Below are 24,169 nucleotides of genomic sequence, written 5' to 3'. Positions count from 1 at the left end.
CCACGGGGGCGGCGCGGGACTACAACCCCCATGATCCCCTGCGGGGGCGGGGGAAAGCGCCACGGCGCCTGCGCGGGGGAGGCTGGCGGGGGTGGGCAGCGGCGGAACTACGCTTCCCGGCAGACATCGCGGTGTCGCGAGACTTGGTGGCGTCCCGCGCGACTTGGCGCTATAAGCCCGTGCGGCGCGGCGCGGGCAGCCCCTTTCGGCTTCCGCCTGGCCAAGATGGCGCCCAAAGTGAAGAAAGAGGGTGAGAGCGGGCGGCCCGCAGGGGTGGCGGGACCGGGAGGGGGGTGCTGTGGCTCCCGGGGGCGTGGGGCCTCCGCGGAGCGCCGGGCTGAGGGGCGGGCGGCGCGGGGGAGGGCTGGAGGCTGGTGCTGGGCCGCGGGCACGTGGAGGGGGGGGTGAGGCCTGCACCGGCGGGCCGGGCCGCTCGCTTGGCGGTGTGGAGGGCCTGGTCTAGGCCTGGGGCACTGGAAGTCCCGGTCTGCTTGGGCTCGGGGGACGAGGAAGCCGGGGAGCGCTGTGTGGGGCAGAGGGGAGACCCAGGTGCGTGGGGCCTTTTGGGGGGAGGCCCTAGTCGGTTGGGGGGGGGGGGTAGGGAAGGGGTGCCCGGGTCCCCTAGGAGAGGTCCCGTCCGTGGTGGTGCAGGGCGGGGGGAGGCAGCGGTCCCTCGGGGGAGTGTCCTGGTGCTGCATCTCCCGCTTGTGCTGACTGAGCTTGTGCTGTAGCTGTGACCCCGAAGACAGAAGCGAAGGCCAAGGCGCTGAAGGCCAAGAAGGCCGTCCTGAAGGGGGTCCACAGCCACAAGAAGAAGAAGATCCGCACGTCGCCCACTTTCCGGAGGCCCAAGACTCTGCGCCTGCGGCGACAGCCGAAGTACCTCCGGAAGAGCGCCCCACGAAGAAACAAGTATGTGTGGGGCACTGGGCCGTGCTGCAAGGTTTGTGAGATGGGGCAGCCCCCTGCACAAGCCAGTGTGGGGGTTTGTGTGCCTTCAGAGGTTCCAGGGTGAGACCTTACTAGTGTGCTGCCCTGGGGGCTGAGCCGTGTCTTGGTGGCAGAGCGTTGGACTCGGTTGTTGGGGTGCAGGTGATGATTACATGCGACCAAAGTCTGAGAGCTTGTGATTAGAACTTTTTTGGCAACTGATGCACCCCCAACTTTCTTTAGATGATATCTGTAGTGTTAGAAAGCCCTTAAAATGTGGCAGCAGCTCCTGCTAGCCTTTTGTAACCAAAGGGTCTCTTTTTGGCAGGCTTGACCATTATGCCATTATCAAGTTCCCTTTGACCACAGAATCGGCAATGAAGAAGATAGAGGACAACAACACTCTAGTTTTCATTGTTGATGTCAAGGCCAACAAGCATCAGATCAAACAGGCTGTGAAGAAGTTGTATGATATCGATGTAGCCAAGGTCAACACGTTGATTAGGTGAGTAAGAGGAAGAGAAGAAGTGATGTGTGGGTATGGATGCTTCAAGTGCCCAGAGTGGCTTTTAGCAGGAAACTTGAACGCATGTGAGTTTCAGCAGCACTGCAGGTGGCTGAGGAAGTGTGGGATTAAGCACTGTAGTGTTAGTTTTGATAAATGCAACTCATGTCTGAGTGCATCTAAGTGGGAGTGTAAAATGGTGGTAGACCAGAAGGTTGGCTTCCTCGGGGACCCCTTTAACACCAGGGGAGCTGTGCAGATGATGTGAACTTTTTTTTCCACTGAGAAAACTGATGTTTCCAAAGGAACCACTGATGCACACCGCTATAGCAGGCGTGTGGAGTGGGTAGGGGGAGCTGTGCGCCTCTGTGCTGATGCTTCTTGTTCCACGCCAGGCCTGATGGGGAGAAAAAGGCTTACGTCCGCCTGGCTCCAGATTATGATGCGCTGGATGTAGCCAACAAGGTGAGAAATCTCTGAAACTTTGTCAGCTCCCATTTGCTGTCTTATATCTTCTGCACCAGGCTGTTCTTCCTGGTGTTCATGCGAGATATTTGTGTTGTGCCTGCAGCAGGCACACCAGCACTTCTGTGGAGTGTCCTTGCTGCTCAGCTGGATCTAGCAGTGTTCATAAGCAAGGCCATATTGTAAAGTTTCAAAGTTACTCACAAAGGAGAGCTGTTGTTCTGTAACTCCTCCTGGGAGGGCTACGCTCCATGAGACTTAAGAGCTCTAAAGTATTGTGGGGGGAATGATGTGAAAGTTTACCTGCAGCTTCTCAGTCAAAACAGCATTTGTCCTAATAGTGTTCTTGGCCGGTGCAATCCATTTAAGCAATGTCGGTGGCTCTTGCAAGAAGAGGAAGTGGTCTCTGAGGCCCTTGTGCTTTGGCCCTGCTGTCCTGGGTGAAGGAGGATTTTCTGTTGTGCAGATAGTTGTGTTGCTGAAAGTGGTGAACAGTTCAGTCTTTCATATGGTTGAGGGGTAGGCAAGAGGCAGTGGTGGTAGGTATTGGAGTAGGGGAACACGGTTGTGTGGATCAACACAAGGGGTCACAGTGGAGTAAGTGTGGAATATGGCTGTGTTGGAAGGAAGAGACTCGGGCAAGTCTGGGAGGAGCAAGGCTGTCCTCAGAGGCCAGGACTCCTGGGGAGGTGCAGCAGTGGCAGGGATGTGTGTGGTGGAGGGCTCTGCCTTTCTGCTGCTGTAGCATCTGATTTAACATGTTTTGCTTCTTTCCAGATTGGAATCATCTAAACTGCATCTACCAAGGACTCTACAGATGGGATAATAAACCCTGTAACGCTACTGAGGGGCTCTTGTGTTTTGTGACTGCGCAGCCCATGCAAAAGAGAACGCCCAGGAGCCTCGGGGCTGCGTTTCAGTAAACTGAGCTCCTCCTGCCCTTGTGCTGCAGCCTGGCGCTAGGCTGGCAGGGGTGGTGTTAACGGTGCTCAGTGAACGTTCATACCGGGGGTGCGTGCTGTCCCGTGTCTGGTTTCTTGTCACTGTGGCCTGCACTATGGCACTAAGGTCTTGGATCCTTGACCTGTTTTTTGTGCTGTGGATAAACTTAAATGAGGTGACACTCCCCTGGATCTCAAATATACTGTTCACCAGAGACGTGTGGTATCCTAATGTGTCTTGTTGCACTGTGTAGTTGGCATATGCTTGCAGTCATTGTTCCAGGAGTGCTACGTAGCTTCCTTGTATCACTCTGGAGCATTCCACAAGCATACAGGTGTCCAGGAGGTAGGTATTAACCACAACAAAAATGTGCTTATGGCTCAGATCTGGCACAAGCTGAGTATTGCAACATTTGCCTAGTTTTATCAACTTTGCATAGGCTGTAGACTTCTTCACAAAGCCCTCAAACTAGTGGCTGTTTAATAGCAGGTGCTTCTGTTTTTTCTTTTCTGGCATGTTCCCTACTACCCTTACTGCAGCATGTGAATTTCCCCGACATGGTTCCTGTTACATTGCCCATGACCTCACTGGGTTCATGGTCCCAATCAAAGCTGTTTCCAAACTGTAGCTGCTGTTGCTGCCTTTGCAATCTTCTGCTTCCTCAGATTTTTAATTGAAAAAGGCTTTTCAGAGTGTTTAGAGAGTCGTAAGAATGTGGAGCACTTGAGAAGCAGGAAGTAGAAATAAAGTACGAAAAGTATTTAGGCTTACTTAGCCTTAAGTATGTAGTTATGCTCTACTAAGATGGGAAAAGTTGTGACCAAATATTGATCAGGGTAAATGAGCTCTTGGCCAGTAGGATATCGTGTTCCTGTCCTAGCTTCTTGCAGGGGGTGGTGGAGTCCTGTGCATGGGCACCATGGAATAGTGGTTTGCACATGAGAAGGGTGGCAGTGAAGTGAAAAAGGGGAGTTATCCAAATTGGCACTGCTTTCAGGACCTTGGGGTGAAGATTTGTTCTGGGCTGAGTGCAACTGCTCTCCATGTTGCACCTCGCCAAGGTCCTCTGCTGTGGAACGGCTCCAGGTACTGAGATCTGCAAGGTAAGATGCAAACTGCTGTCGATCAAAGGGCGATTTCTGCAGTAGCTGCAGAGGCGTAGGGATGTTCTGTGGAGCCATCGTACATGTGGTCCGCCAGTGCTGCGCCAGAGGTCAGCTGGCATCGCGCCCTGTCCCCGGCTGGAGGGCAGCTGTGGGCATGCAACGAAAACAAAGCCTTTGCGCTCACCATGGTGCAGGCAAACCTTGGCTGCCCTCAGGCTGCTGCTCGAAGCCAGCCTGAAGCTCTCACTCGGTGTGGGGTGATGGATGGGAGCCCCAGTGCTTGCTGGCCCCCCGCAAAGCAAAGCAGGAAACTCCCTGTTTGCCCAAAGAGCAGCAGGTATGGGAGAGAAACTGCCTGGAGGGAAGAGGGCTGTGTCCCTGGCAGCCAGTCCCTCTCAGCTCCGTGGGTGCTGTGCAGAGCTGTTCTTTCACTCTGGGTGCAGGCCAAAAACCTGTGAAAAGGCTCTGAGCCCTTGACCTTCCCAAGCCCAGGCCGGGGGCTTGAAACTCCTTGAGAGCAGAGGCTGTTGACAAGCTGTTCAGAGACAGATAAGGCTGAAAAGGGAGATAGGAACTGTAGCTTTCCCTGCCTGTGATATGGCTCCACTGGGAGCACTGGTGTTCATGCTGGCCTGAGCTCCCTGCCTTGCAGCTGGGGTGAGGGCACCTACCCAGGCCTCGGCTGCCTGGGTGAACTGAGCACCCAGGAAGGGGAGAAGCAGCAGCAGGGGCTCTGCGAGGCCTGTCCGGGTCTGCTCTGTGCCTTCTGCTCAGCAGAGCTGTGGTTGCCCCCAGAAAGATGTGGGGAGAGAAGTGCCCCTCACCTGTATTGCTGAGGGAGGGGAGCTGATGCTGGGGGGGCTCTGCCCCATGCTGCGAGGAGCAGGAGTGTGCTGCAGCCCTCCCGGGCAGCGTGGAGGCTGGGCAAGGAAGGGTTTTCACATCAGCATGACTTGCAATCTGCCCTGACCCTGCCTCATCTTAGCCCCGTGGCTGCTGCTGTCTGGCTCCTTGCATGCAGCTTCCCAGCGCTTGCTGCGGGGACTGGCAGCCAGCCTGACCCAGAGCTGCCCCAGCCTGGCTGGTGCTGGGAGATGCTCTGCCTGGAAGCTGGGGGGGAGCTGGGCTCCCTGCTCAGGGAAGCTTTGTCATGCCTGACCCTTCCCCGGGCCGAGGCGCTGCTGGCCCCTCGGCTGGTCCCCCAGCAGCGCCAGGCTCCCAGGGCAGATCCATGTCCGCTACATGCTAAGAAAGAGCAGGGGAAGGGAGCAGAGATGGGGGTGACGGAAAATGAGGACCTAGGCTTGACTGTGGGGTGTTTGCAGAGTGACTTGGTGTAAGGAGGCTTAAACTGCAGCTGCAAAGTTGCGGGGTGTTTGTTGCGACATGCTTCTAACAGCGAGGCTGCAGCCTGCGCGGGCGGGAGGGGATCCCTGCAGCTCGGCTTGGGGGCTGCTTGGAGATGTCGGCACCGGGTTTGCTTAACTGTTCTGGCACTGAGCTCGGAGGGGTGGGGTGGCTGGTTTGAAGCCTTAGCAGATCCCAGCCCATGCAGTGTCCCGAGTATCGTGTTCCCAGCCTGGCTGCTAGGCTGTCCCCAGCGCTGTCCCCAGCCCCTGCACCAGCCTAGGAGTCCTCAGCACATGCTGGGCAGGATCTGATCGCTGGCGCCGGGGCGTTCCCCAGCTCTCTGCGTATGGGGAGCGCACACCCCTCTTCCTCCACCCTGAGACGTGCTGCAATCACCAGCTCCCTCCAGATGGGCAGCTCTGCCCCTGCCTGAGCAGTGCTGGCAGCGCGTCGGCGGGGCTGATCCTGCCCTGCAGCAGGGGCCGGGCCGGAGTCCCTCTCAGCCCGGCTGCGTGTGCCAGTCCAGAGAGATCCCAGAGCCATCTCGTCAGCAGGATTCATCCACCCGGTGCTTTCCTGCTCCGTGGGACCGGCTGGGCCGGCTCAACCCTGCTGCTGCTGGGGAGCCGGGTCCCTCCTCTCCCCCCACCGCCCTGAGAGCGGCCGCGGAGGCAGCGGGCTGCCCCGGGGCTGGAGCCGTGCCACGCTGGGGAAGATGGCTCCGGGGGGATGTGAGCAGGCAGCCGTCTTCCAGGAAGAGCCCGTGGCCTCACACGGCCTTCCCATGCCAGCTCCACTTCACGTGGCTGCCGGGTGAGTCATGCAGCCCGGCCAGGCCCCTCGTCGCCGGGGTGGGCAGGCAGGTCGGCGACTGCAGCAGGGCTTGGTACCTCGCCTGGCTCCCTGCCCCGGGCCCGAGGGAGCTCGGGGCGCACAGGGATCTCTGGAAGAGGGAGGAAGAACGGAGGGACCTGTCTGCAGGACGGATCCAAGGCTGGAGTCTCGCTCCGGCCTCTCCATGGCTCAGCACAACAGGATGGGGCTGGCGGAGCGGCGGGCTGGGGACCTCCCTGATGGGAGGAGCAGAAACCTGCCCTCCCCTTCCCTGGGGGCCGTCAGCCCTCCTCCGGGAACGGGGGCGCATCCTTTCCCATGCCCCAGTTCCCCCCTGCCTCGTCCTCCCCCCAGCGCTGCCTCTGCCCCACAGAAAGGCCAGCCCAGGCGTGCTGCGGCAGCAGTGAACAGACCGATTTAATGCGTGTAACACCCAGCAACAAGGCAGCAGGGACTCGGCCCTTCCCTCGCGGCTCGCTGGGGCTGCCGGCTGCAGAAGGCAGCCGCCCCTGGCCCTCAAGCGCCCTGCGCAGAGCCGGCGTCGGCTCCCCGCCCCTCGGTTCGGCCCCGCGGCTTCGCGAGGCTGTCGGGCTGGTCCGGCAGGGTAGCGCTTGGAGGCAGCGGCCCGCAGCCAGGGAGCGAGCCCTAAGGCACATCAGAGCAGGTGAGGAAGGCCCGGGGCCGCCGGGAGCCGGAGCCGGCTCCCGCCCCGGCACGCACACGTCTCAGTCTATCAGAAACTTCTCCCCGTCCACGTCTCTCCCCGCGGAGGCCTTGTGCAAGGAGGGGAAGAAGTCGGAGCGCAGCAGGCGGGAGAAGTACATGAGGATCATGGCGTCGAGCAGCAGGAGGTTGGCCATGAGGAAGGCACCCTGGCCCTGCACCTCCACGTAGCGCAGGAAGTACCAGGTGAGGTAGGCCTGGGGCGCCAGGCGGAAGGCGAAGTACATCACCAGGTTGACGTACTTGTTCACCTCGTAGAGCGCCGGCGAAGGCACGTTGCTCATCTTCAGCAGCATGCGCGTGGTGAGGAAGATGTTGCTCACCTCCACCAGCAGCAGCAGCATCGCCGCCACCAGGAAGCGGCCCGTGATGATGAGCGAGACGAAGGCAGAGATGGCCTGGCGGGCGGCACGGCAAGGTCAGCCCCCCTCGCCCTGCTCCCCGGCCCGAGCACAGCCCCAGGGTGGGGGGGAGCCCTCCAGGTCTTGCTCACCAGCGCGTCCCGGGGGGCTGAGCAGACCCTGGGGGGGGGGGCACGGTGCTGTTCCCCTTCGGCTGCCGCCTCCCCCCACCCAGAGGTCCCTGTGGGCACCTGGGCCGAGGGGAAACCAGCGCCTCGAGGCCGGCCTCACCGGGACCGAGCTGATCCCCCGGCCCGGTGCGGCAGCTGGTGTGAGGCAGAGGGGACGGGGGGGCTCCGTCCCGCCCCGCGGGGGCCCCACGCGCCCGCGGCGGGGCTGTACTTGCCATGGCGTGGTGCACCAGGTACTCCCAGGACGAGCGCGACTGGTGGCTGAGGATGATGTCCAAGGTGTCGTGGATGAAGTAGCCTGCGGGACGAGGGGGAGCGTGAGGGGCTCGGCGCCCGGCAGCCACGGCGGGGAGGGGGTCGCATGCGGCCGCGCCTCCGGCGAGGGGCACAGTGGGGCGCGATGCCCCGGAGCCGGCGGGCGCCGTGGGGGGCACGCAGCCCCCGTGGGCGCCGCGCAGCCCTTACCCGAGGAGAAGCAGACGAGCAGGTGCCCCGAGACGCAGTAGCCGTCCTGGATGTCGGAGAGCAGCTCCGAGGACTGCCAGAGGCTGGGGGCAGAGAAGGGGTCAGCGCGGGCCCGCAGCCCCCCGCCCCGTCCCCAGCGCCGCGCCGTCGGGGGGCGGCGGTACCTGAGCAGGGCCCAGAGGCCGGCGAGCACCGAGTGCACGAAGGAGACGAGCAGGTTGCCCCAGCGCCAGGCGCGCCCGGGGCGGCTCCGCACGGCGGCGGGTCGCGGCAGCCCCCGCGCCGCCCGCCGCAGCGCCCCGAACAGCGCCACGCTGCCGCCCACCAGCGCCGCCGACGGCGCCCGCCAGCCGGGGCCCATCGCGCCGCGCAGCGCAGCGCGGCGGCCCGGCCCGGCCCGACCCGCGCGGGTCCCGCCGCCCCACGGGGCGGGGCCGCCGCCGCTTCCGCGGCGCTGGGGCGGCCCCTGCGCAGCGCCCCGCCGCTCTGCGCCTGTGCCGGGTGCGGGGAGGAGGGCGCCGAGCATCGCGCGGGGGTGCGCGGCGCTGCACGGGGGCGCGGGGCGGTGCCAGGGCGTGCGTGCAGCGTTGCGCGTGTGTGCATAAAGCGTTGCACGAGTGTGTGTGTGCATAGGGCATTGCACGAGTGTGAACAGCATTGCACAACGGAGTGTGTGTGGAGCATTGCACTAGTGCATACGTGCAGCATAGCACCTGTGTGCATAAAGCATTGCACAACTGTGTATAGAGCATTGCATGAGTGCGTGTGAAGCATAGAATGAGTGTGAATGGAGCATTGCACAAAGGAGTGTGTGTGGAGCATTGCACTAGTGTGCATAAGTACAGCATAGCATGTGTGTGCATAAAGCATTGCACAAATGTGTATAGAGCATTGCACAACTGTGTGCAGAGCATTGCATGAGTGTGTACGCTTACAGAGCATTGCACAAGTGGATGTGTGGGTAGAGCATTACACATGTGCATGTAGCATTGCACAAGTGCGTGTGCGTAGGGCATTGCATGCTTATGTATAAAGCATTGCACAGGTGTGTATAGAGTATTGCATGAGCGTGTGTGTACAGAGCATTGCACGTGTGTACAGAGCATTGCACAGGTGTGGGTGTGGGTATAGAGCATTGCACAGTGCGTGCGGGGCACTGCAGGTGTTTGCACAGAGCATTGCACATTGTGTGCTGGGCAGTGCGTGCGTGTGTGTACAGAGGTGTTACGTGCGTGTGTGCGCGCGCGCGCAGTGCGTGCACAGAGAGCACGTGCATGATGTCGCGCGTGTGTCAGGCACTGGGTGTGCTGGGCGTTGCAGAAGCGTGTGTGTGCCAGGCAGCACGTGTTTGTGCGGGACATTGGGCATGGGAGCATGCTGGGCGCCGCGTGTCCGTGCTGGGCGCCACGTGTCCGTGCTGGATGTCGCACACGTGTGCTGGGTGCTGCGCGTTGCACCCCCGCCCTACGCCCCGTACCTCTGCCTCGGGCAGGCCCCTTCCAGATGTGCCCGCAGCTGCGCCCGGCCCTGCGCCCATGTGCGGGGCGCTGCACGTGTGCTCAGCCCGGCGCAGCTGCGCAGCCCCCAGCCGGGCGCCGTGTCGCTAGATGGCAGCATGGCCACGCGGCGCGGGGGTGGCGGTGCCACCGCTGTCCCCGTCCCCAGGGGCCAGGGGCCACCCCACGGCACCAGGCGGAGGCCGCGGCCTGGCCCAGGGGGCGAGGAGGGCGGGGGGCCATCGCTGGGGCCTGGGGTCCCGTCCCCAGCCCACAGGAGGGAGCCGGTGGCCGGGGGCGGTTTTGGGGCGACGCGGGCGCTGGTGGCCGGGCGGGGAGGTCGCCGCACGCAGGATGCCGGGAGCCAGCCCAGGCCCGGGCGGCCGGGGCGGCATTTCAGCAAGGCCGGGCAGTGTTTTGGCGAGGCCGGGGACGAGGCACATCCCCACGGCGGAGCCCTCGGAGGCGCCCGGCCAAGCACCCGCGCTGCCAGTGGGGCAGTGGGAGCTGGGCAGGCCCCAGCAGCCTCCGCACGCTCCTTGCTGCTCGCCAAGGCTGCACATTAACTCCCCTTCCCTTTGAGGTGGGGACGGGGCACTGCGGGTGAGGGTCCCGCGGGAGCCGGGCGGCGGGGCCGGGGATGGCCTGGGCCTGGGGGCGCCCCCACTTCCCCCTTCGGCCCCCAAACATGGCGCGGGGGTGGGGAGGGGAGGGCGGCGTTCGCGGGACGAGCTAGTTTGTCGGCCCGCGGCCGCCGTAGCGGGCCCCGGAAGTGTCTCCATGGAGACGGGAGGAGCCCCGGCGCGGCCCGGGGCGTGATGGAGAAATACGAGCGGATCCGGGTGGTGGGGAGAGGGGCTTTCGGGTGAGGGCACCCGCGGGCAGCGCCTCCGTGGCGGGGGGCACCTCGGGCTGTCCCCCTTCCACACACTTTCCAGGCCCTGTTGCCATGGCAACGTGGCCGTCACCAGGGATGTGGCACCCCGGAGTGGTGGGGCCAGGCCCTGTTACCATGGCAACATGTAGGGGTGACACTAGGCCTGTGGCACCCCAGGGTGGGGGGACGCTGAGGCTTTGTTACCATGGCAACATGTAAGGGGGGGTAACACCAGGCTTGGGTCACCCCCGGGTGGGGGGTCCCCAGACCCTGTTACTGTGGCAACATGCAAGGGTAGGTGAGGGGGTGGGGGGCACTGCCCGGCCCCACTGATGCCCTGTCCTCGCAGGATCGTGCACCTGTGCCTGCGCAAGGCCGACCAGAAGCTCGTCATCCTCAAGCAGATCCCCGTGGAGCAGATGAGCAAGGACGAGCGGCTGGCGGCGCAGAACGAGTGCCAGGTCCTCAAGCTGCTCAGCCACCCCAACGTCATCGAGTACTACGAGAACTTCCTAGAGGACAAGGCGCTCATGATCGCCATGGAGTATGCCCCAGGTGGGCCCTGCCACCCCTCTTGCTGGGGGGTTCCCAGGGGGTCCGGGGCACCCCAGAGATGTGGGGCATTCGGCTTTTTTGGGGTCAGGCTGCTGCGGCCCCAAGGGTTCGGCTGACATCCCAACTTGCTGCTTGCTGCCAGTGCCGTCCCCAGGTCATGCTCCTTGTAAAGCTCTTGTGCAAAAGGCTGCTGAGGCCGCCAAGAAGTCCAGACATGGCTCTGTTGCACAGACATGGCCATTGTATGCCCTACATCTGCTGATCGTATCAGAAACAAAGATTTCTAACATCTCTGTCACTGATAAGTGTGTTACCATCTGCCCTTGGTTTAGGTTTCACTTAGGTTTCCTTGTGTCAGCTCTTGGCCATACTATTGGTCTCACAGCTCCATGTGGGAAGGTATGATTTCTGACAACATTTGCTGTGGAGTTTAATATTAAATCAGCACTTGCTTGAGAGATTGCTAAAAGTTTTACATGAGACCTGAGTCTGGACCTCCCCTCCTGGATGGGGCCTCTTAGTGGCCTTTTGGCCTGCAAGAATGTTCTTCTGCAGAACAGGCTTATCTTGTTCTGCCATCGAGGTTTGTGTCCTGACAGGGCTCCAGGAGCTGTAATTTTAGTGTTTCTTTTTCCTGCTGTCTTTGACAATATGTCAACAGCAACTTCTCTCTCGCTGTTTCTTCATCCCACCAACTGTGCTGCCATTGTTCTCTGCACAGTCTCGGGAGCACTGGAGGACATGCCGGGTGTCCCACCAGGACGTGCTACTTCTCATGTGCTTGGTTTGTTAAGCGGCTATGACTAAATCCCCTGCGTTTAAGTTGGGTTTATGGTGCCCTGTGCAGCCGCCCTTGCCAATAGCCCTCTGCTCTTTTTGCAGGGGGCACGTTAGCGGAGTTTATTCATAAACGCTGTAACTCCTTGCTGGATGAGGATACCATCCTGCACTTCTTCGTGCAGATCCTCCTGGCTCTTCACCACGTGCACACCAAGCAGATTCTGCACCGCGACCTGAAGACTCAGAACATCCTCTTGGACAAGCATCGCATGATTGTGAAGATTGGAGACTTCGGCATCTCCAAAATCTTGAGCAGCAAGAGCAAAGCCTACACGGTGGGTATCAGGCTTTGGGGGAGGGCGACTACTTCCCACCATGGCAGCAAGGCTTGAAACTCTGGACTTGGCTTCCTGTAGTCTCTGGGAAGCTGCTGTATGCAGCGAGATTGGACCTCGCATACATGCAGTAGGCCACATCAGTGTGGCGTGGTGCCGTTTTGCTCCTTGGAGTTTATGCAGGCTGTTGGCTTCATGACTAAGTTTGTTGCAGCTCTGGAGGCTGCAAGAACGTGAAAAAGACCTGCCAGCCCAAGCCCAGGAGAGGGTGGGGTGTTGGAGCCGGCTGGAGAGGGCAGACAGAGTTCCTCTCAGCGTCCGAGTAGGAGGGGTGGTGTTTGCAGGCTGGTCTGACACATACTTGATGACCAAATTCCTGCTAGTGTCCTGCTGTCCTGCCTTGCCTTAATCTCTTCTCTTTGCCTGAGACTTCAGTATCACTCACCATCAAGACTAATCTGGCTAGACGTTTATACCATGTTCATCGCTGCGGGTGCTGATTCTCTCAAGTGGATAGGAGCAAAATCAGATATAATCACTGTAGGTGAGAGGGATGTGTCCAAAAAGGCAAATCCTCATGATTTTTAGTGAGATGAGATTGTCAGCCAGGCATTGATACCAGGGAGCACATACCTATCTCACCGAAGCTCTGGTTAGTGGTGCTCTAGCCACCTTGTGCCCTGGGCTCTGGACTGAGCCCTTCTCTTTCCACCTCCCTGTTCTGGTTATGCAGTTGTGGTGGATCTCGCTCTGTCTCTTCCAGGTTGTGGGAACACCATGCTACATCTCCCCAGAGCTCTGTGAAGGGAAGCCATACAACCAGAAGAGTGATATCTGGGCTTTAGGCTGTGTGCTGTATGAACTTGCCAGCCTCAAGAGGGCTTTTGAAGCCGCAGTAAGTGGGATATCATTTACCTATGATACAGGAGACTGTGGTCTCTTGCAGATGTGAAAACGTGCTTGGATCATGCTTCTCACTGAGCCTGAAGGTGTGAAGGCAGAGGGCAGTGCTGAGAACATCTTGCTCTGTGGCCTCGCCTCTGGCCCGCCACTGTATGTCTGTCTTGTTTCCTTTACAGAATCTTCCTGCCTTAGTATTGAAGATCATGAGTGGAACGTTTGCCCCAATATCGGATAGATACAGCCCCGACCTGCGCCAGCTCATCCTTAGCATGCTAAACCTGGATCCTTCCAAGCGACCCCAGCTGAATGAGATCATGGCCCAGGCCATCTGTATTCGTCCCCTTCTGAACCTCTACACTGACGTGGGCAGTGTCAAAATGAGAAGGCAAGTGGTACTGCCGTGTTTGTGTGCTTCGGGAGGGGCTGCCGCCATTCACAACGTGTCTGACTAGTTCACCGTCTCCGTTATGAGCTCTGAAGAGAGACTTGTCCCCACCCAGCAATCCCATGTTCCCCCAATGTGCAGCTGCTGCAGGCTGAGCCTGGCCCCGTGGCTCAGGGCTGTGGCAGGTGTGGGTTTGTCATTGCCGTAAGAGCGAACGGGGAGTTGTGAGCTCAGGGGGAAGTGAACTGGCACTGACTGCCCTCTCTCAGGTGGCTTAAAGCGCTTGCCAAGGCAGTTCTGTGGGATGTTCAGCTGTGGCTCGTGCTGTAGCTCTGCCCAGACCCTCTGTGATCCAGAGTTCTGTGCAACCTCTGGGGCTGAACTGATGGTAAGGGCTGTGTTTTGGTTTGGCAGGCCTGAAAAGCCCTTGGCTCCGGTGCCGACAGTGACCCACAGCCGGACGGGGGGACGAGTGAGCAGTGCCAGGCCGAGGGGTGAGTCTTGGCACAGGACATTCAGCACAGCTCTGCCTGGAAGAGCCCTTTCCCTGGATGTCAGGGGGTCTTGGAGGCACTCAAGCTCCTGGAGGGAGGAAGTTACAGAGATGTCACCTTCCCTGAGCCCTGGAGAAGCTCTCAGGCATCTCAGCTCTGGGGACCAAGCAGCAGTCTTTTTCCGCCTGCCCCTTCTAAGTTTCAACTCCTTAAATCAAATTCCTCCTGCTCCATCTGTACAGGCTGGGAACAGTGCTGGGGGATGTCTCAGTGCAGGGCTGTGCAGCTGGCGCAGGTAGCAGTTAGCTTGGACTGTCATGGTACTGCTTCCCCCACTTCTGAGATAAAACACAAAGACCTGTTCCCCTGTGTTTCTCTCGGCTCTGTCTGGAGACTCCCCAGCAGCCCCTCGCCAGCCTTGGGCTGGGGCTCTGAGCTGGTCTGGCCCTGCTTGCTGGCAGACAGCCGTGCCGGTGCCCAGACTAGATGGTGGGTGTCGTTTCTCTTTCTGTGAGAGGAGAGTCAGGAATCTGGGGTCATGATTTCTGTTTGACCAGCAGGTGTTCGTGGTGGCTCGGCCAGGACTGGAATTCCTCCTCCTCTTTCTTCCATCTACACCTGGGGGAGTGGGATCACCACCCCGCTTCGCCTGCCCATGCTGAACACCGAAGTGGTGCAGGTGTCTGCTGGCAGGACGCAAAAGGCTGGGGTCACCAAATCGGGGCGGCTCATCATGTGGGAGGTGAGTGATGGGGAACTGGGGCAGGGCAGTGGGAGAGGAAGGCTTGCACGTGTGATTTCTGAGAAGTGGAGACTTCTGCTCACGGCATGGGCATGACGCTGCATCCCCCCGGACCGCAGTCGCGTCCAGGGTGCAGCCGATGCTGCTGAGCCTGTGGGAAGGGGCTCACCGTAGCTCTCCCACCCTGATCTTGCTGCACGGAGGTGCAGTAGCCCAGATGGCTTCTCTCTACCAGGCTCCCCCGATGGGTGCTGCAGGAGGCCCTTCTCTCCCAGGAGCCACGGAGCAGCTTCAGCCTCAGTTTGTGTCCCGTTTTCTGGAGGGCCAGTCTGGCGTGACCATCAAACACGTGTCCTGTGGTGACCTGTTCACAGCCTGCCTCACAGGTAAGCTGCTGCCTCATGTCCTCAGCTGGCTGGCTCCCCAAACTGTCTGGGTTGGGGGCTGTCTTACAAATGCAGCGTGACTGCTTGGGGGGTGCCTGCTCAGAGAGGAACCCGGGAGGCGCACTGGGCTGGGGTGAAACGAAGGCAACTGTGGCCTGTCATGTAACAGCAGGTAGGGATCAGGATTGACAGGAGTAATAGGTCCTCCCAGATGCCCCCCACTGGTCAGCTTGGTCCCAGACATCCCTCTGGTGTGGGGAAGGCCTTGGATCTCCTCTGTTGTCCTGGGTGCACTGGTGTCGCTTGGTGCCAGAACTGGTCTGTACAGTGGGGACTGCAGTGTGAGGAGTGGCCAGGAAGCTCAGCACAGCTGTCGTCGCTGTGTCACACACTCTGTGAGTGTAGGTAGCAGGGGACCACCCTCCCCAGGCACAAGCAGTTGCTGATGGTGATATGTTGCAATGAGAAGTCAACGTGAAGGGTGCCTGTGAGCTCCTACAGCTCCGGCCAGTTGTCCTCGGCCATGGAAAGGCAGCATCTGAAGCCCTCTTAGAGCAGGTCAGAAGGCATTCTGTCTGGGAGGGGAGTGTGCACACCAGCCCAAGGCCATGTTTGTAGAGCAAAGCCTTCCTGATGGTCCTTTGGGAGCCCTGTTTGCATTTCTGCTGGGGATCAGGGCAGTAAATAACAGATATGCAACTGGCAAACTTCATAGGCATGTATTTGTCCGACCCCTCCATGGTGTTTCCTGCTGCCCCTCTGCTGGGGGCTGACCTGGCTGCTCAGTGAGTGGCTCTGTGTATTTAACACCTTGACAGACTGTGGAGTTAGCAGCTCCTGCGTACACAGCTGCAATAATGTTATCTCAGTGCTCTCCTATCATCTGCTGTTTGTCTTTGGTGAGTTGTCACAGTGCATAGAGGCCGCTGCTCTCTAGAAGCTGGTTGAAGGCCTCTGGACTCCCCCAGCAACTTCGGAGTCAGAGTCGGTCCAAGCAGAGCCGCTGTCTTCAGAGCCGCAGTCAGCCCCACGGGCTGCGTGTGCCTTGCGGGGTGTCGTGTGCACCAGTAACACAACTTCTTTCTGCTTTTGCAGACAGGGGGATAATCATGACTTTTGGCAGCGGCAGCAATGGCTGTTTGGGGCATGGAAACTTCACAGACGTGAGCCAGGTTTGTCGTGTGGGTGCTGGGAATGCTGCTCCCCCAGGGCAGAAGATGGATCACACTGTTTGCACCCCGTGAGACAGCTCATCCCCGCTCTAGGGATGTGCATCCTAGGCATGCTCTGGCATCCAACCCCCTCCCCCTCCTCTCCCTGTCACTGCGGGGTTTTAAAAGGCCCAACCTGCCTCTTTCTCTTCCCCCCGCCCTACACAATGATCCCTTTGAGTGTGGGGGAAGTCAAGAGCTGCCTTGTGGTTGCTGTTGGCAGGCACCCAGCTTGGAGGCTGCCTCCAATCACACACCTGCCTGCTTCACTCTTGGCCTGCAGCTGCCAGGGTTCACTGAGAAAAGTTATTTTTCAAAAGAGCCAGTATTTAAGAAGAGCTATGTGTTTCCGATTGGCCCAGAGCGTTAGGGCTGAGGGCCCTTCATTCCCTTCCAGCCTCTTCCTTGCCTGCTCTCAGATGTGGCAGCAGCCAATGGCTTCCAGCCGAGCCCCGGGACTGGTGCCGTTTGTCTCTGTGGTCAGCTGGCTCGTTTGTTCCTGCTCTGTCCGGGGATATTGTCTTGAGCCGAGCTGCTTGGTGTTTATTGCTGGTGAGAGACCAAGTGGTAGCAGCAGCCAGATCTCAGCAAATGGTGCTTTTCACATGAAGAAGATAATGAGAATGAGACTTGCTGTGGTGAGGTGTCAGATCTAGCAGCAGGTCGCAGCAGGGGCTGGGAGAAGTGTGGAGATCTTGGTCTCTCCACACCCTAACGAATACATAGCTGATGGCTCTCAGCTCCTCTGCACAAGAGCCCTTTCAGCCAACGCATCCTGCACCAAGCCCCTGCCTGCTCAGAGCGTGCGTTAACAGCCCCTGGCACTCCCCACATGGGCAGGGGGGCGAATCCCAACCCTTGGGCTCAACGTATTCCCTCTCCAAACTGTTGCGCTGGCTGCTTTCTTCCGCCCCAGAGATGTTTGCATTATCTTTTGTGCTGTGTGCACGTAGTCTCTAAAATGCTTTGAAGACTGTTTAGAACAAAAAATGCTCTGGTGTTTGTGTTGGATGAAAACTGGGATGCTGCCAGCACTCTGCTGAAGCTGGGGGGTTGGGTGGGAGGGATGGGAGCAGCCGGGCAGGCTGGGAGGTCTCGGCTGACGGCTGCTGCTCTTCCCCTGCCAGCCCAAGATCGTGGAGGCCCTGCTGGGCTACGAGATGGTGCAGGTGGCCTGTGGCGCATCTCACGTCCTGGCAGTTTCCAACGAACGGGAAGTGTTTGCCTGGGGCAGGGGGGATAATGGTAAGAGATATCTGCTTAACAAAACAGGGCTTGTGCTTTCCATTCCCCCTTCCCACTCCCCTCACTGGCCCTGCTTTCCTGCAGTCCTCTCCAGATATGCCAGTCTAGGTGGGTGTGGAAAAGTCACAGCTGCTTCACCACGTAGCAGGGCCCCTTTGCTTTCAGCTTTGCTCCCCTTCATGGTGGTGGGTCCCAGGCTGAGCTCTTGCAGGCAGCTCTGTAGATGTTGTCACTCACGGCAGTGCATGCGGTTCATGTGTCAACATCAGCCATGTCCTGCTCTGTTCTTCCTGCCAGGTCGGCTGGGGCTGGGTACCCTTGAGTGCCATAACTCCCCCCAGCAGGTAGCAGTCCCCCCGGAGCACCAGGCTCAGAGGGTCATCTGTGGCATCGATTCCTCCATGGTCCTCACAGTGAAGAACCAGATTCTTGCTTGTGGGAGCAACAGGTAGGAGAAGTGAGCATCCGTGCTCCAGAGCCTGCCGTAGCAGGGCTCGCTGGGGTCCTTTCTGTCTGTGTGTGGCCAGGGAAGAGAACGAGAAACTGGGAGAAGGGTTTCTCGGAGCCATCGCTGTGTGACGCTGCTTCCCAGCATCTCGCTGCTGATGGAGCAGTTATGCTAGGGCAGGATTTGAATGCAGGGGTGTCTGTGCCAGGCCACGTTCAGTCAGCCCTGGACTGTGCTCTTCCCCCTGCAGATGTAACAAGCTGGGCCTGGATCGGATCAGCTCAGCAGAGGAGCCTTCCCCGGAGGACCAGGTGGAAGAAGCCACTGTGTTCGTGTGCGCCCAGTCAGCCCCCTTGAACCAAGAGCCGATCGTGTGCGCTGACATCGGTACAGCGCACTCGGCTGCAGTCACAGGTGAGGGGTGCCGTGCCCAAATCCTTGAGGGGGGGCCCAGGCCTGTATTTTCTCTGTCTTCCCCCTGCCGCTGTTCCCATGACTAGAGGCCTGAGTGAGGCTCAAGAGGAACCCTGCTGCCAGTGGCGGAGCTCTGTGGAGCAGGGTGCTCCGCATGGCCAAGTGCAAAGGGGTTCGGGGGCTTTGTGGCACCTTCAGGTGACACCCAGATGGGAACTTCATGCTTCTCTCACCTCTGTTGTCAGCTTCTGGCCAGTGTTACACCTTCGGGAGCAACCAGCATGGGCAGCTGGGCACCAACTCCTGCCGGAACAGCCGCGTGCCCCATCTGGTCGTGGGGCTCCAGGCTATGAAGGTCACCGTGGTGGCTTGTGGGGATGCCTTCACTGTAGCCATTGGAGCAGGTGAGACTGAAGCCCGTGTCCTGGGCTGCAGCAGGCCCTGGCTTTCCTCTGCCCCGAGTCCCTGCTGCTGGCCGAGGTGGGCCTTGGAGATAGCTCAGGGCGGTGCTGAGGTGGATGGCTTGTCCTAGCCCTGTGGGGTGCAGGGCTGGTACTGCTCGGACAGCCCTTGCTGCTTATCAAGTAGAAATGGGAGGTCCATTTCCCAGTGAACGCAGTGAGGAGCTCTGTGTCTAGCCAGGTTTATCCCTCTGCAGACGGCGAGGTGTGCACATGGGGGAAAGGAGCCAGGGGACGGCTGGGCAGGAAGGATGAAGAAACCGGGATGCCGCGGCCTGTACAACTGGAGGAGACACATCCCTACGTGGTGACCTCTGTAGCCTGCTGCCATGGGAATACACTGTTGGCAGTAAAGCGTGAGTAGAGGCTTCTGTACTCCGAATCCTGCTGTTAGGACCTAGCCAGACAAGATACCTTGTGACAGGAGCTGTACTGAGTACCCCCTGCACTTACTTAGCTCTGTATTATTCTAGTCCATCTAGAGCGGTAGATGAGTAGAAATGACTTGAGGCACATAAAGATTCCCCTTTTGCTACACAGCGCTCTGACAGTGCCATATCCACCGGAGAGGGAAGCAGAGAGAAAGCGAAGGAGGTCTTGCACACTCCCAGACAGGTGGGCTGGCCAGGCTGCAGCCGGTGGGAAGCTGGTGTGCTGGCAGTCCACGGAGTTTCCAAAAAGAGCAGTTCTTTAATTGGTGCTGCTGAAATAGAAGCTGAGATTTGAGGCATCATTTTGGCTGCCTGATCTCCGTTGTGGTTTGGAAAAGATAGCAACAGTTTTGTGGTTCCTCTCTGCTCGGGCCAAAGGCAGCATCGTTGCGTGGTTAAAATGAGCCCGTGGCGTGACCTGCCCTTCCGTTGCCTGGATGTGTGATGGGAGCCTGGCCCAGGCTGCTGGAGGGACCTTTCTCCCGCCTCTGTTGGGCTGATTATGGCCCTGAACGTTGGGCTGAGGGGTTCCAGTCCCAGCCCACTTAAAGCAGGCTAATTACACCCTAGAGGGGAGGAGGCCCGACTGGCCGCTCCAAGCAGGGCCAAATCGGCCATGGCTCCCATTCCTCCTCCCCTGCAAGTGCTGAACTCTCTCATGTGATGTACACTGCCATTTGAAGGGGACAGGGAATGGCTGAGTCTCAAAGCCTGGGAACAAGCAGGGTGTTTGTCAGGGGAGTAAAAGGGTTTTGTTCCTGCAGGAAGACGGCAGGCTGCTCTCCCCTTCCGCTGCTGGGAGTCGCTCTGTGCTCTGTGGCAGCTGGGCTGTGGGCTCCCACCTGCAGCGCTGTAAGAGCAGGGACCCGGTGCATAGCCCCCGCAGTAGCCCCCCTACTGCCCCTCTGCACTGCCCCATCTAACCTTGACCCCCCTGTACCAGTGTGGAAAATGCTCTGTGGCAAACGCAGCAGCAGCAGCGTCGCTTGCCCCCGGTGTCCCTCAATAACCAGAGTGTAAAACAAACATTGAGAGCTCTGTAAAAGGCTAAATTTTGCCTGGGCTTTTACTCAGCTTAGTCTGCCTGGAAGCCTTTCTGGAATGAACACAAGAGCTGGCAAAACATTTGATGTCACTGCAGCTTTCAGCTCTGACCTTGACCTGGCCCGGGAGCTGGAAGGGGGTGCTGGTGTGTCGGTGCTGCTGAGCAGTGCTCCACCCTTCGTGCGGCAGTTCTGCCCTGCTCTGTGGTTTCCTCCCCCGTGGCCACTGCTGTTTTTGACCAGCCTGGGCTTCTGCCCACTTTACTATGAGGCCACTGCTGCGCCCTTCTCAACGCCTCTGCAAACACTGCTCTGGAATAACTGGGAGAAGACAGCCACATTGCTGTTCTGGTACCGCTGAGGGCCTTCTGGTGTTGTCCTGGGGTAGCAGGACAGGGACTGTCGGGCTGTTGTCCGTTGGATAACCGGCCTGCATGGGGTAGGGCACTGCTAACTTTAGTTTTGTCGAGGTGGTGGCTTTGGGCTTGTTCTCAGTCCTTGTCTTTTGTGTTTCAGCTGCCGTGGAAGAGTCACCTTCCCAGTGAGTTTGGTCTGAGAGGGGCTGTATCCAGCCTCGCCGTATAGATGCGGGAGCTCCCCCGACCTCCCAGCACGCCTGTCCTCTCGCTGCTGCTCGCTAAGGCCTGCCTCAGACCCGCGCCCCAGGACTCGGGAGCTTCTCAGCTGCGCTCGTAAGGCAGCAGCCTGGCAACTACGAGGAGTTTGAAACGACGGTTCCCACAGAACCAGAGTTGATCTCGCTTATCTGATCACTGAGGATCATTGCCCGGGTGAACGTGAAGTGCCGGGGAGATGCTGCCCTGGATGCGCTGCGGCGCAGGCGTCCCTGCAGCTCCGCCGCTGTGTTCAGCAGGTCACGCTGCTGTGTACGAGTGCAGAGGGGCTCTGCTCCGCTGCTGGTGACGAGCACAGAGGTTGTTTTCCCCGTGGAAGCTGTCTCTGGTTACAAAGCCCAGGCTGACAGCTTGGTGTCTGAGAGAGCTGTCAGCCTTCTCACAGCGGTGTCTGGAGTTACGGCCCCAGGCACTGCACTGGGTGACTAAGTGCAAACCCCTTTTCTAATTAGAGAAGTCTGTCCATTCCCATCCCCCCCTTTCAAACGCTTCATCCATTTGTTGAGCTGTTCGTCGTGCTTTGGAGGGTCCTGGCCTGCACGGCTGGCCAAACCCGGCGTGAGCAGCGTCTCGTTTGTGCGGCGCAGCCCGGCCCACTCTCCCAAAGTGCCGCCTGCAGCTCTCCAATTACAGCCTCCCACAGCCCCAGGAGCCCAGTCGAGGATCTTCTAGCTGATGTTTGTCCTCAGGCCCCTAAATCCTACTGCTGACCAACTCACTGGCTCCCAGCCGAGCTCGTGGAAGGCAGCAAAATGCAGCCAGTGATTGTCAGTAATTGAAGTTTTTTAACCCAGATCTCTTCAGGGAGATGATGAGTTTTCACCAGGGATCCTTTCTGCAGGCAGGAGGGGGCATATCATGATGTCACAGACAGGAGTTAAGTTTTTGTCCGTAGAAGGGTCATTTCCTTTTTTCTTTTTTTTTCTTTCTTTTTTTTTAACTTACATCTGCCCTGGGCCATTTTTTTATGAGCTTCTGTCTCTGATCTGTCTGACATTGCACATGCTTTTCCCTTTCACATCCATCTTTGTGCTGTTGCCAATCTGTTGTGTATAAAGTCAGTACTTTCATAAGCTGGCTGAGATGGAATCTCTCTAATTATTTTTGTGATTCTTTTCTGTTTTCAATGAGGGAAATCTTGCTGGGCTCTGGTAGGAGCCGACTGATCCCTCTGTCATGTGAAAGGTAATGAATTTCTGCAGGTTTCCTGCTCTTTCCTCCCAGGCTCCGGCTGGGGAAGGGAGCAGGTCCCGTCCAGCCCGGAGAGGCGTGTGCAGCCCTGACTGCAGACACGGCCTCCCTGTTTGGCTCCTGGCAGGGTGGGTAAATGGGTTTTTCCCTACCATTTTATTTCTTGCGGAGCTGCCTTTTCAGGCGGTTACACCCTGCTACCCCAGGAAACTGCCTTGTATTCAAAGGCACTGCTGGTCCCTAGGCGTTTGCCCTGTGCTGCAGGTTGCAAGGATGGCTCCAGCAGCCTTTGAGGCAGTGCAGGGAAAGGTATCCTCGGCTCCCAGACCAGCCTGGGCTCCACCATAATTGCAGGGCTGCGTTCAGTTGCCTCCAAGTCCCCCTGGGCCGGTGTCTCTCCTCCCTGCGCTTGGCCGTAGGGCAGCACCAGCTCCCACAGGAGCAGGCCTCTCGGCTGCGTGTGCCCAGCCTGCGCCCGCGCGGCCCCACTCTTGGGGCTCCCCTCACCCCACACTATGTGCAAAGACACCCAGGAGAAAGGGGGTGCGTTGCTGCTACAGCTTCGCCTTGGCAGTGGTGTGGCTGAAATGCCGCTGCTCCGGGGAAGCGGGCAGCCCCGGGAGCCAGCCAGCTCCCCGCTCCAGCCGCAGGCTCCCCGCAGCCCCTCGTTCCCACTGATGTGCTGGCGTTAGGTAGCTTGTTTTATGGTTTAATGAGGGCCTTTGCACAGAGGCGCTGAGGTGGTGCTGGCTTTAATATGGGCTTTATATCAGGAGCCTTTGCTCCAGGCCCTGGGTTTCCAGGTGGGGGGACCTGCGCTGACTCTTCGCTCCTGCTTGTGTGTTTTACGCCGGGCTGGGGGGTCGCCAGCAAGGGCTGGAGCCCTCGGCGATTCGCAGCCCGCGCGTGCTTGGTGCAGGAGTTCAGCTGTGAAGCCCAGTGAGATCATTTGAATAATTTAATACCGGGCTGTGACCAAGCCCGGCGAAAGGGTAAAGGAAACAAAGAGGCCCCCAGCCCAGAGCAACAATAGCTCTCGAAACGACAAGCCGAGGCATGTCCGTGCTGCCGCAGGCAGCGAGCAGCCTGGGCAAATAGGCCAGTTGCATTCCTCACGTCTGCTGCTTTGTTTCCCCACAGAAGCTCCCGGTGCGAGCTGCAGGTCTCAGGGTTTCTCCCTTTATCCTTGTTTTCTTCCCAAGTCCTGTGCACCGCAGAGCTGGAAGAGATGGGCTCAGCCTCCCGGGGCCTGTCCGTGCCTCCCTGGCTCCCTGTTAACCGAGGCCTGGCCAGAACAGAGCAGGTAGGGGAGGCGATGGGGCAAGGGCTGAGCCTGCCTCTGTCTGTGCTCTTCTTCCCCGCCGGCGGTGAGGTGCAGATCTCATTTGGGGGTAATGAGGCCTGTTAATTTTCACGTAGGGAAAGCCTGTCTCCTGGCGTCAGGGCCTGGAGGGAGCCCGCAGAGCGATGGCCTTACAAAAGGAGCCGTATTTGGGCAGGGTCTGACGCATGCTCGTTCCCATGGTTGATGAGATTACGCGTCCCACTGACCTCAGGCCCTCGCTGTCAGCAGGAAATAACCAAAAATGCCTGCTGAGCCCTGAGCTGATTTGACTTGATTCTGACACTTCTTTCTTGGTCATATCCCCGTTCCCACGAGGCTTTGCAGAAGGTGCAGCTCCCGTCCATCTGTCCATCTGTCCGCCCGCCTCGCTCCCCTTCGCACCCTGCCCTTCTGCGGGGACAGTGCCCAGACACAGGGAGAGAACCCTCCTGTCTCTCCCTTCCCCTGGGGCAAAGTGCTCCGCCTGTTAACATCTCCAGACGCCAGTGTCAGTTTTCTGTCCCTCCGGTTTAAGGAAAATGCAAGGCGGAGGGATGAAGCAGTGATGCAAGGAAGACGCAGACGAGTGGAATATGGCAGAAAGCCTTCCAGAGCCCAGAAGGATTCGAGGCCTGACCTGTCGCTGTGGACAGAGGATGTATATCACCTTTACAGAGGCAATTGCCCTGCTGGGGGTTGTGTTGCCTTTGTGTGAGCCGAGCTGCCGGCTGTAATGTTGCGTGTGGGGAGGGCGTTCATTAGGGAGATGGGAAAACGAAGGGATCTTTGTTTGCAGGCTCTGTGGAAGGGTCTGACACCTCCGAGCAGCCCTGCCGGTACAGCCAGCACCTCCTGATGGCTTTGACAGCCCCTAGCTAATTAGCAGAGGTGCTCTTCTGTGGGGTTAGGAACAGAGAAATTATAAACATCAAAGAGGTGCAGTAAATGGTGATAAAACCCT

At 59.1% G+C, this 24,169-nt stretch overlaps 3 protein-coding genes, 1 long non-coding RNA gene and 2 other non-coding genes across 8 annotated transcripts; 5 read left to right on the top strand and 1 right to left on the bottom strand.

The window, feature by feature from the left end:
- The first annotated feature begins 15 nt into the window (after positions 1 to 15).
- Positions 16 to 2,743, top strand: RPL23A (ribosomal protein L23a). The gene is made up of 5 exons (XM_026105591.2): positions 16 to 250; positions 732 to 912; positions 1,259 to 1,435; positions 1,831 to 1,900; positions 2,678 to 2,743. Exons 1-5 carry the CDS (start codon positions 31 to 33, stop codon positions 2,690 to 2,692), a joined length of 663 nt encoding a protein of 220 aa, XP_025961376.2. The 5' UTR covers positions 16 to 30; the 3' UTR covers positions 2,693 to 2,743.
- Positions 1,086 to 1,158, top strand: LOC112986410 (small nucleolar RNA Z17). Its single transcript, XR_003260000.1, has one exon. It is a non-coding gene; the product is annotated as a small nucleolar RNA Z17 (small nucleolar RNA).
- Positions 1,689 to 1,755, top strand: LOC112986408 (small nucleolar RNA SNORD42). The gene has a single exon (XR_003259998.1). It is a non-coding gene; the product is annotated as a small nucleolar RNA SNORD42 (small nucleolar RNA).
- A 3,782-nt stretch (positions 2,744 to 6,525) lies between the features above and the next one.
- TLCD1 (TLC domain containing 1) lies at positions 6,526 to 8,341 on the bottom strand. The gene is made up of 4 exons (XM_064523276.1): positions 8,017 to 8,341; positions 7,853 to 7,935; positions 7,603 to 7,685; positions 6,526 to 7,253 (listed from the first exon to the last, which is right to left on the bottom strand). Exons 1-4 carry the CDS (start codon positions 8,211 to 8,213, stop codon positions 6,858 to 6,860), a joined length of 759 nt encoding a protein of 252 aa, XP_064379346.1. The 5' UTR covers positions 8,214 to 8,341; the 3' UTR covers positions 6,526 to 6,857.
- Positions 7,161 to 21,770, top strand: NEK8 (NIMA related kinase 8). Of its 3 annotated transcripts, none has more exons than XM_064523275.1 (15): positions 7,161 to 7,273; positions 10,575 to 10,780; positions 11,663 to 11,895; positions 12,659 to 12,790; positions 12,975 to 13,183; positions 13,598 to 13,677; positions 14,235 to 14,419; positions 14,655 to 14,805; positions 15,901 to 15,977; positions 17,144 to 17,261; positions 17,559 to 17,709; positions 17,960 to 18,123; positions 18,369 to 18,527; positions 18,782 to 18,940; positions 20,575 to 21,770. In XM_064523275.1, the coding sequence occupies exons 2-15, from the start codon at positions 10,645 to 10,647 to the stop codon at positions 20,601 to 20,603; spliced, it is 1,983 nt and encodes a 660-aa protein (XP_064379345.1). In that variant the 5' UTR covers positions 7,161 to 7,273; positions 10,575 to 10,644; the 3' UTR covers positions 20,604 to 21,770. The 3 variants fall into 3 exon arrangements, with proteins under 3 accessions (XP_064379345.1, XP_025961370.2, XP_064379343.1); XM_026105585.2 differs by lacking the exon at positions 7,161 to 7,273 and adding an exon at positions 10,107 to 10,213 and having other exon boundaries at positions 14,238 to 14,419; XM_064523273.1 differs by lacking the exon at positions 7,161 to 7,273 and adding an exon at positions 10,107 to 10,213.
- A 371-nt stretch (positions 21,771 to 22,141) lies between these two features.
- On the top strand, positions 22,142 to 24,169 carry LOC135330288 (uncharacterized). The gene is made up of 2 exons (XR_010392211.1): positions 22,142 to 23,187; positions 23,744 to 24,169. It is a non-coding gene; the product is annotated as an uncharacterized LOC135330288 (long non-coding RNA).

This window comes from Dromaius novaehollandiae, chromosome 19, assembly GCF_036370855.1.
Source record: "Dromaius novaehollandiae isolate bDroNov1 chromosome 19, bDroNov1.hap1, whole genome shotgun sequence".
Lineage (NCBI taxonomy): Eukaryota > Metazoa > Chordata > Aves > Casuariiformes > Dromaiidae > Dromaius > Dromaius novaehollandiae.
This window is presented reverse-complemented; position numbering and strand designations above follow the sequence as displayed.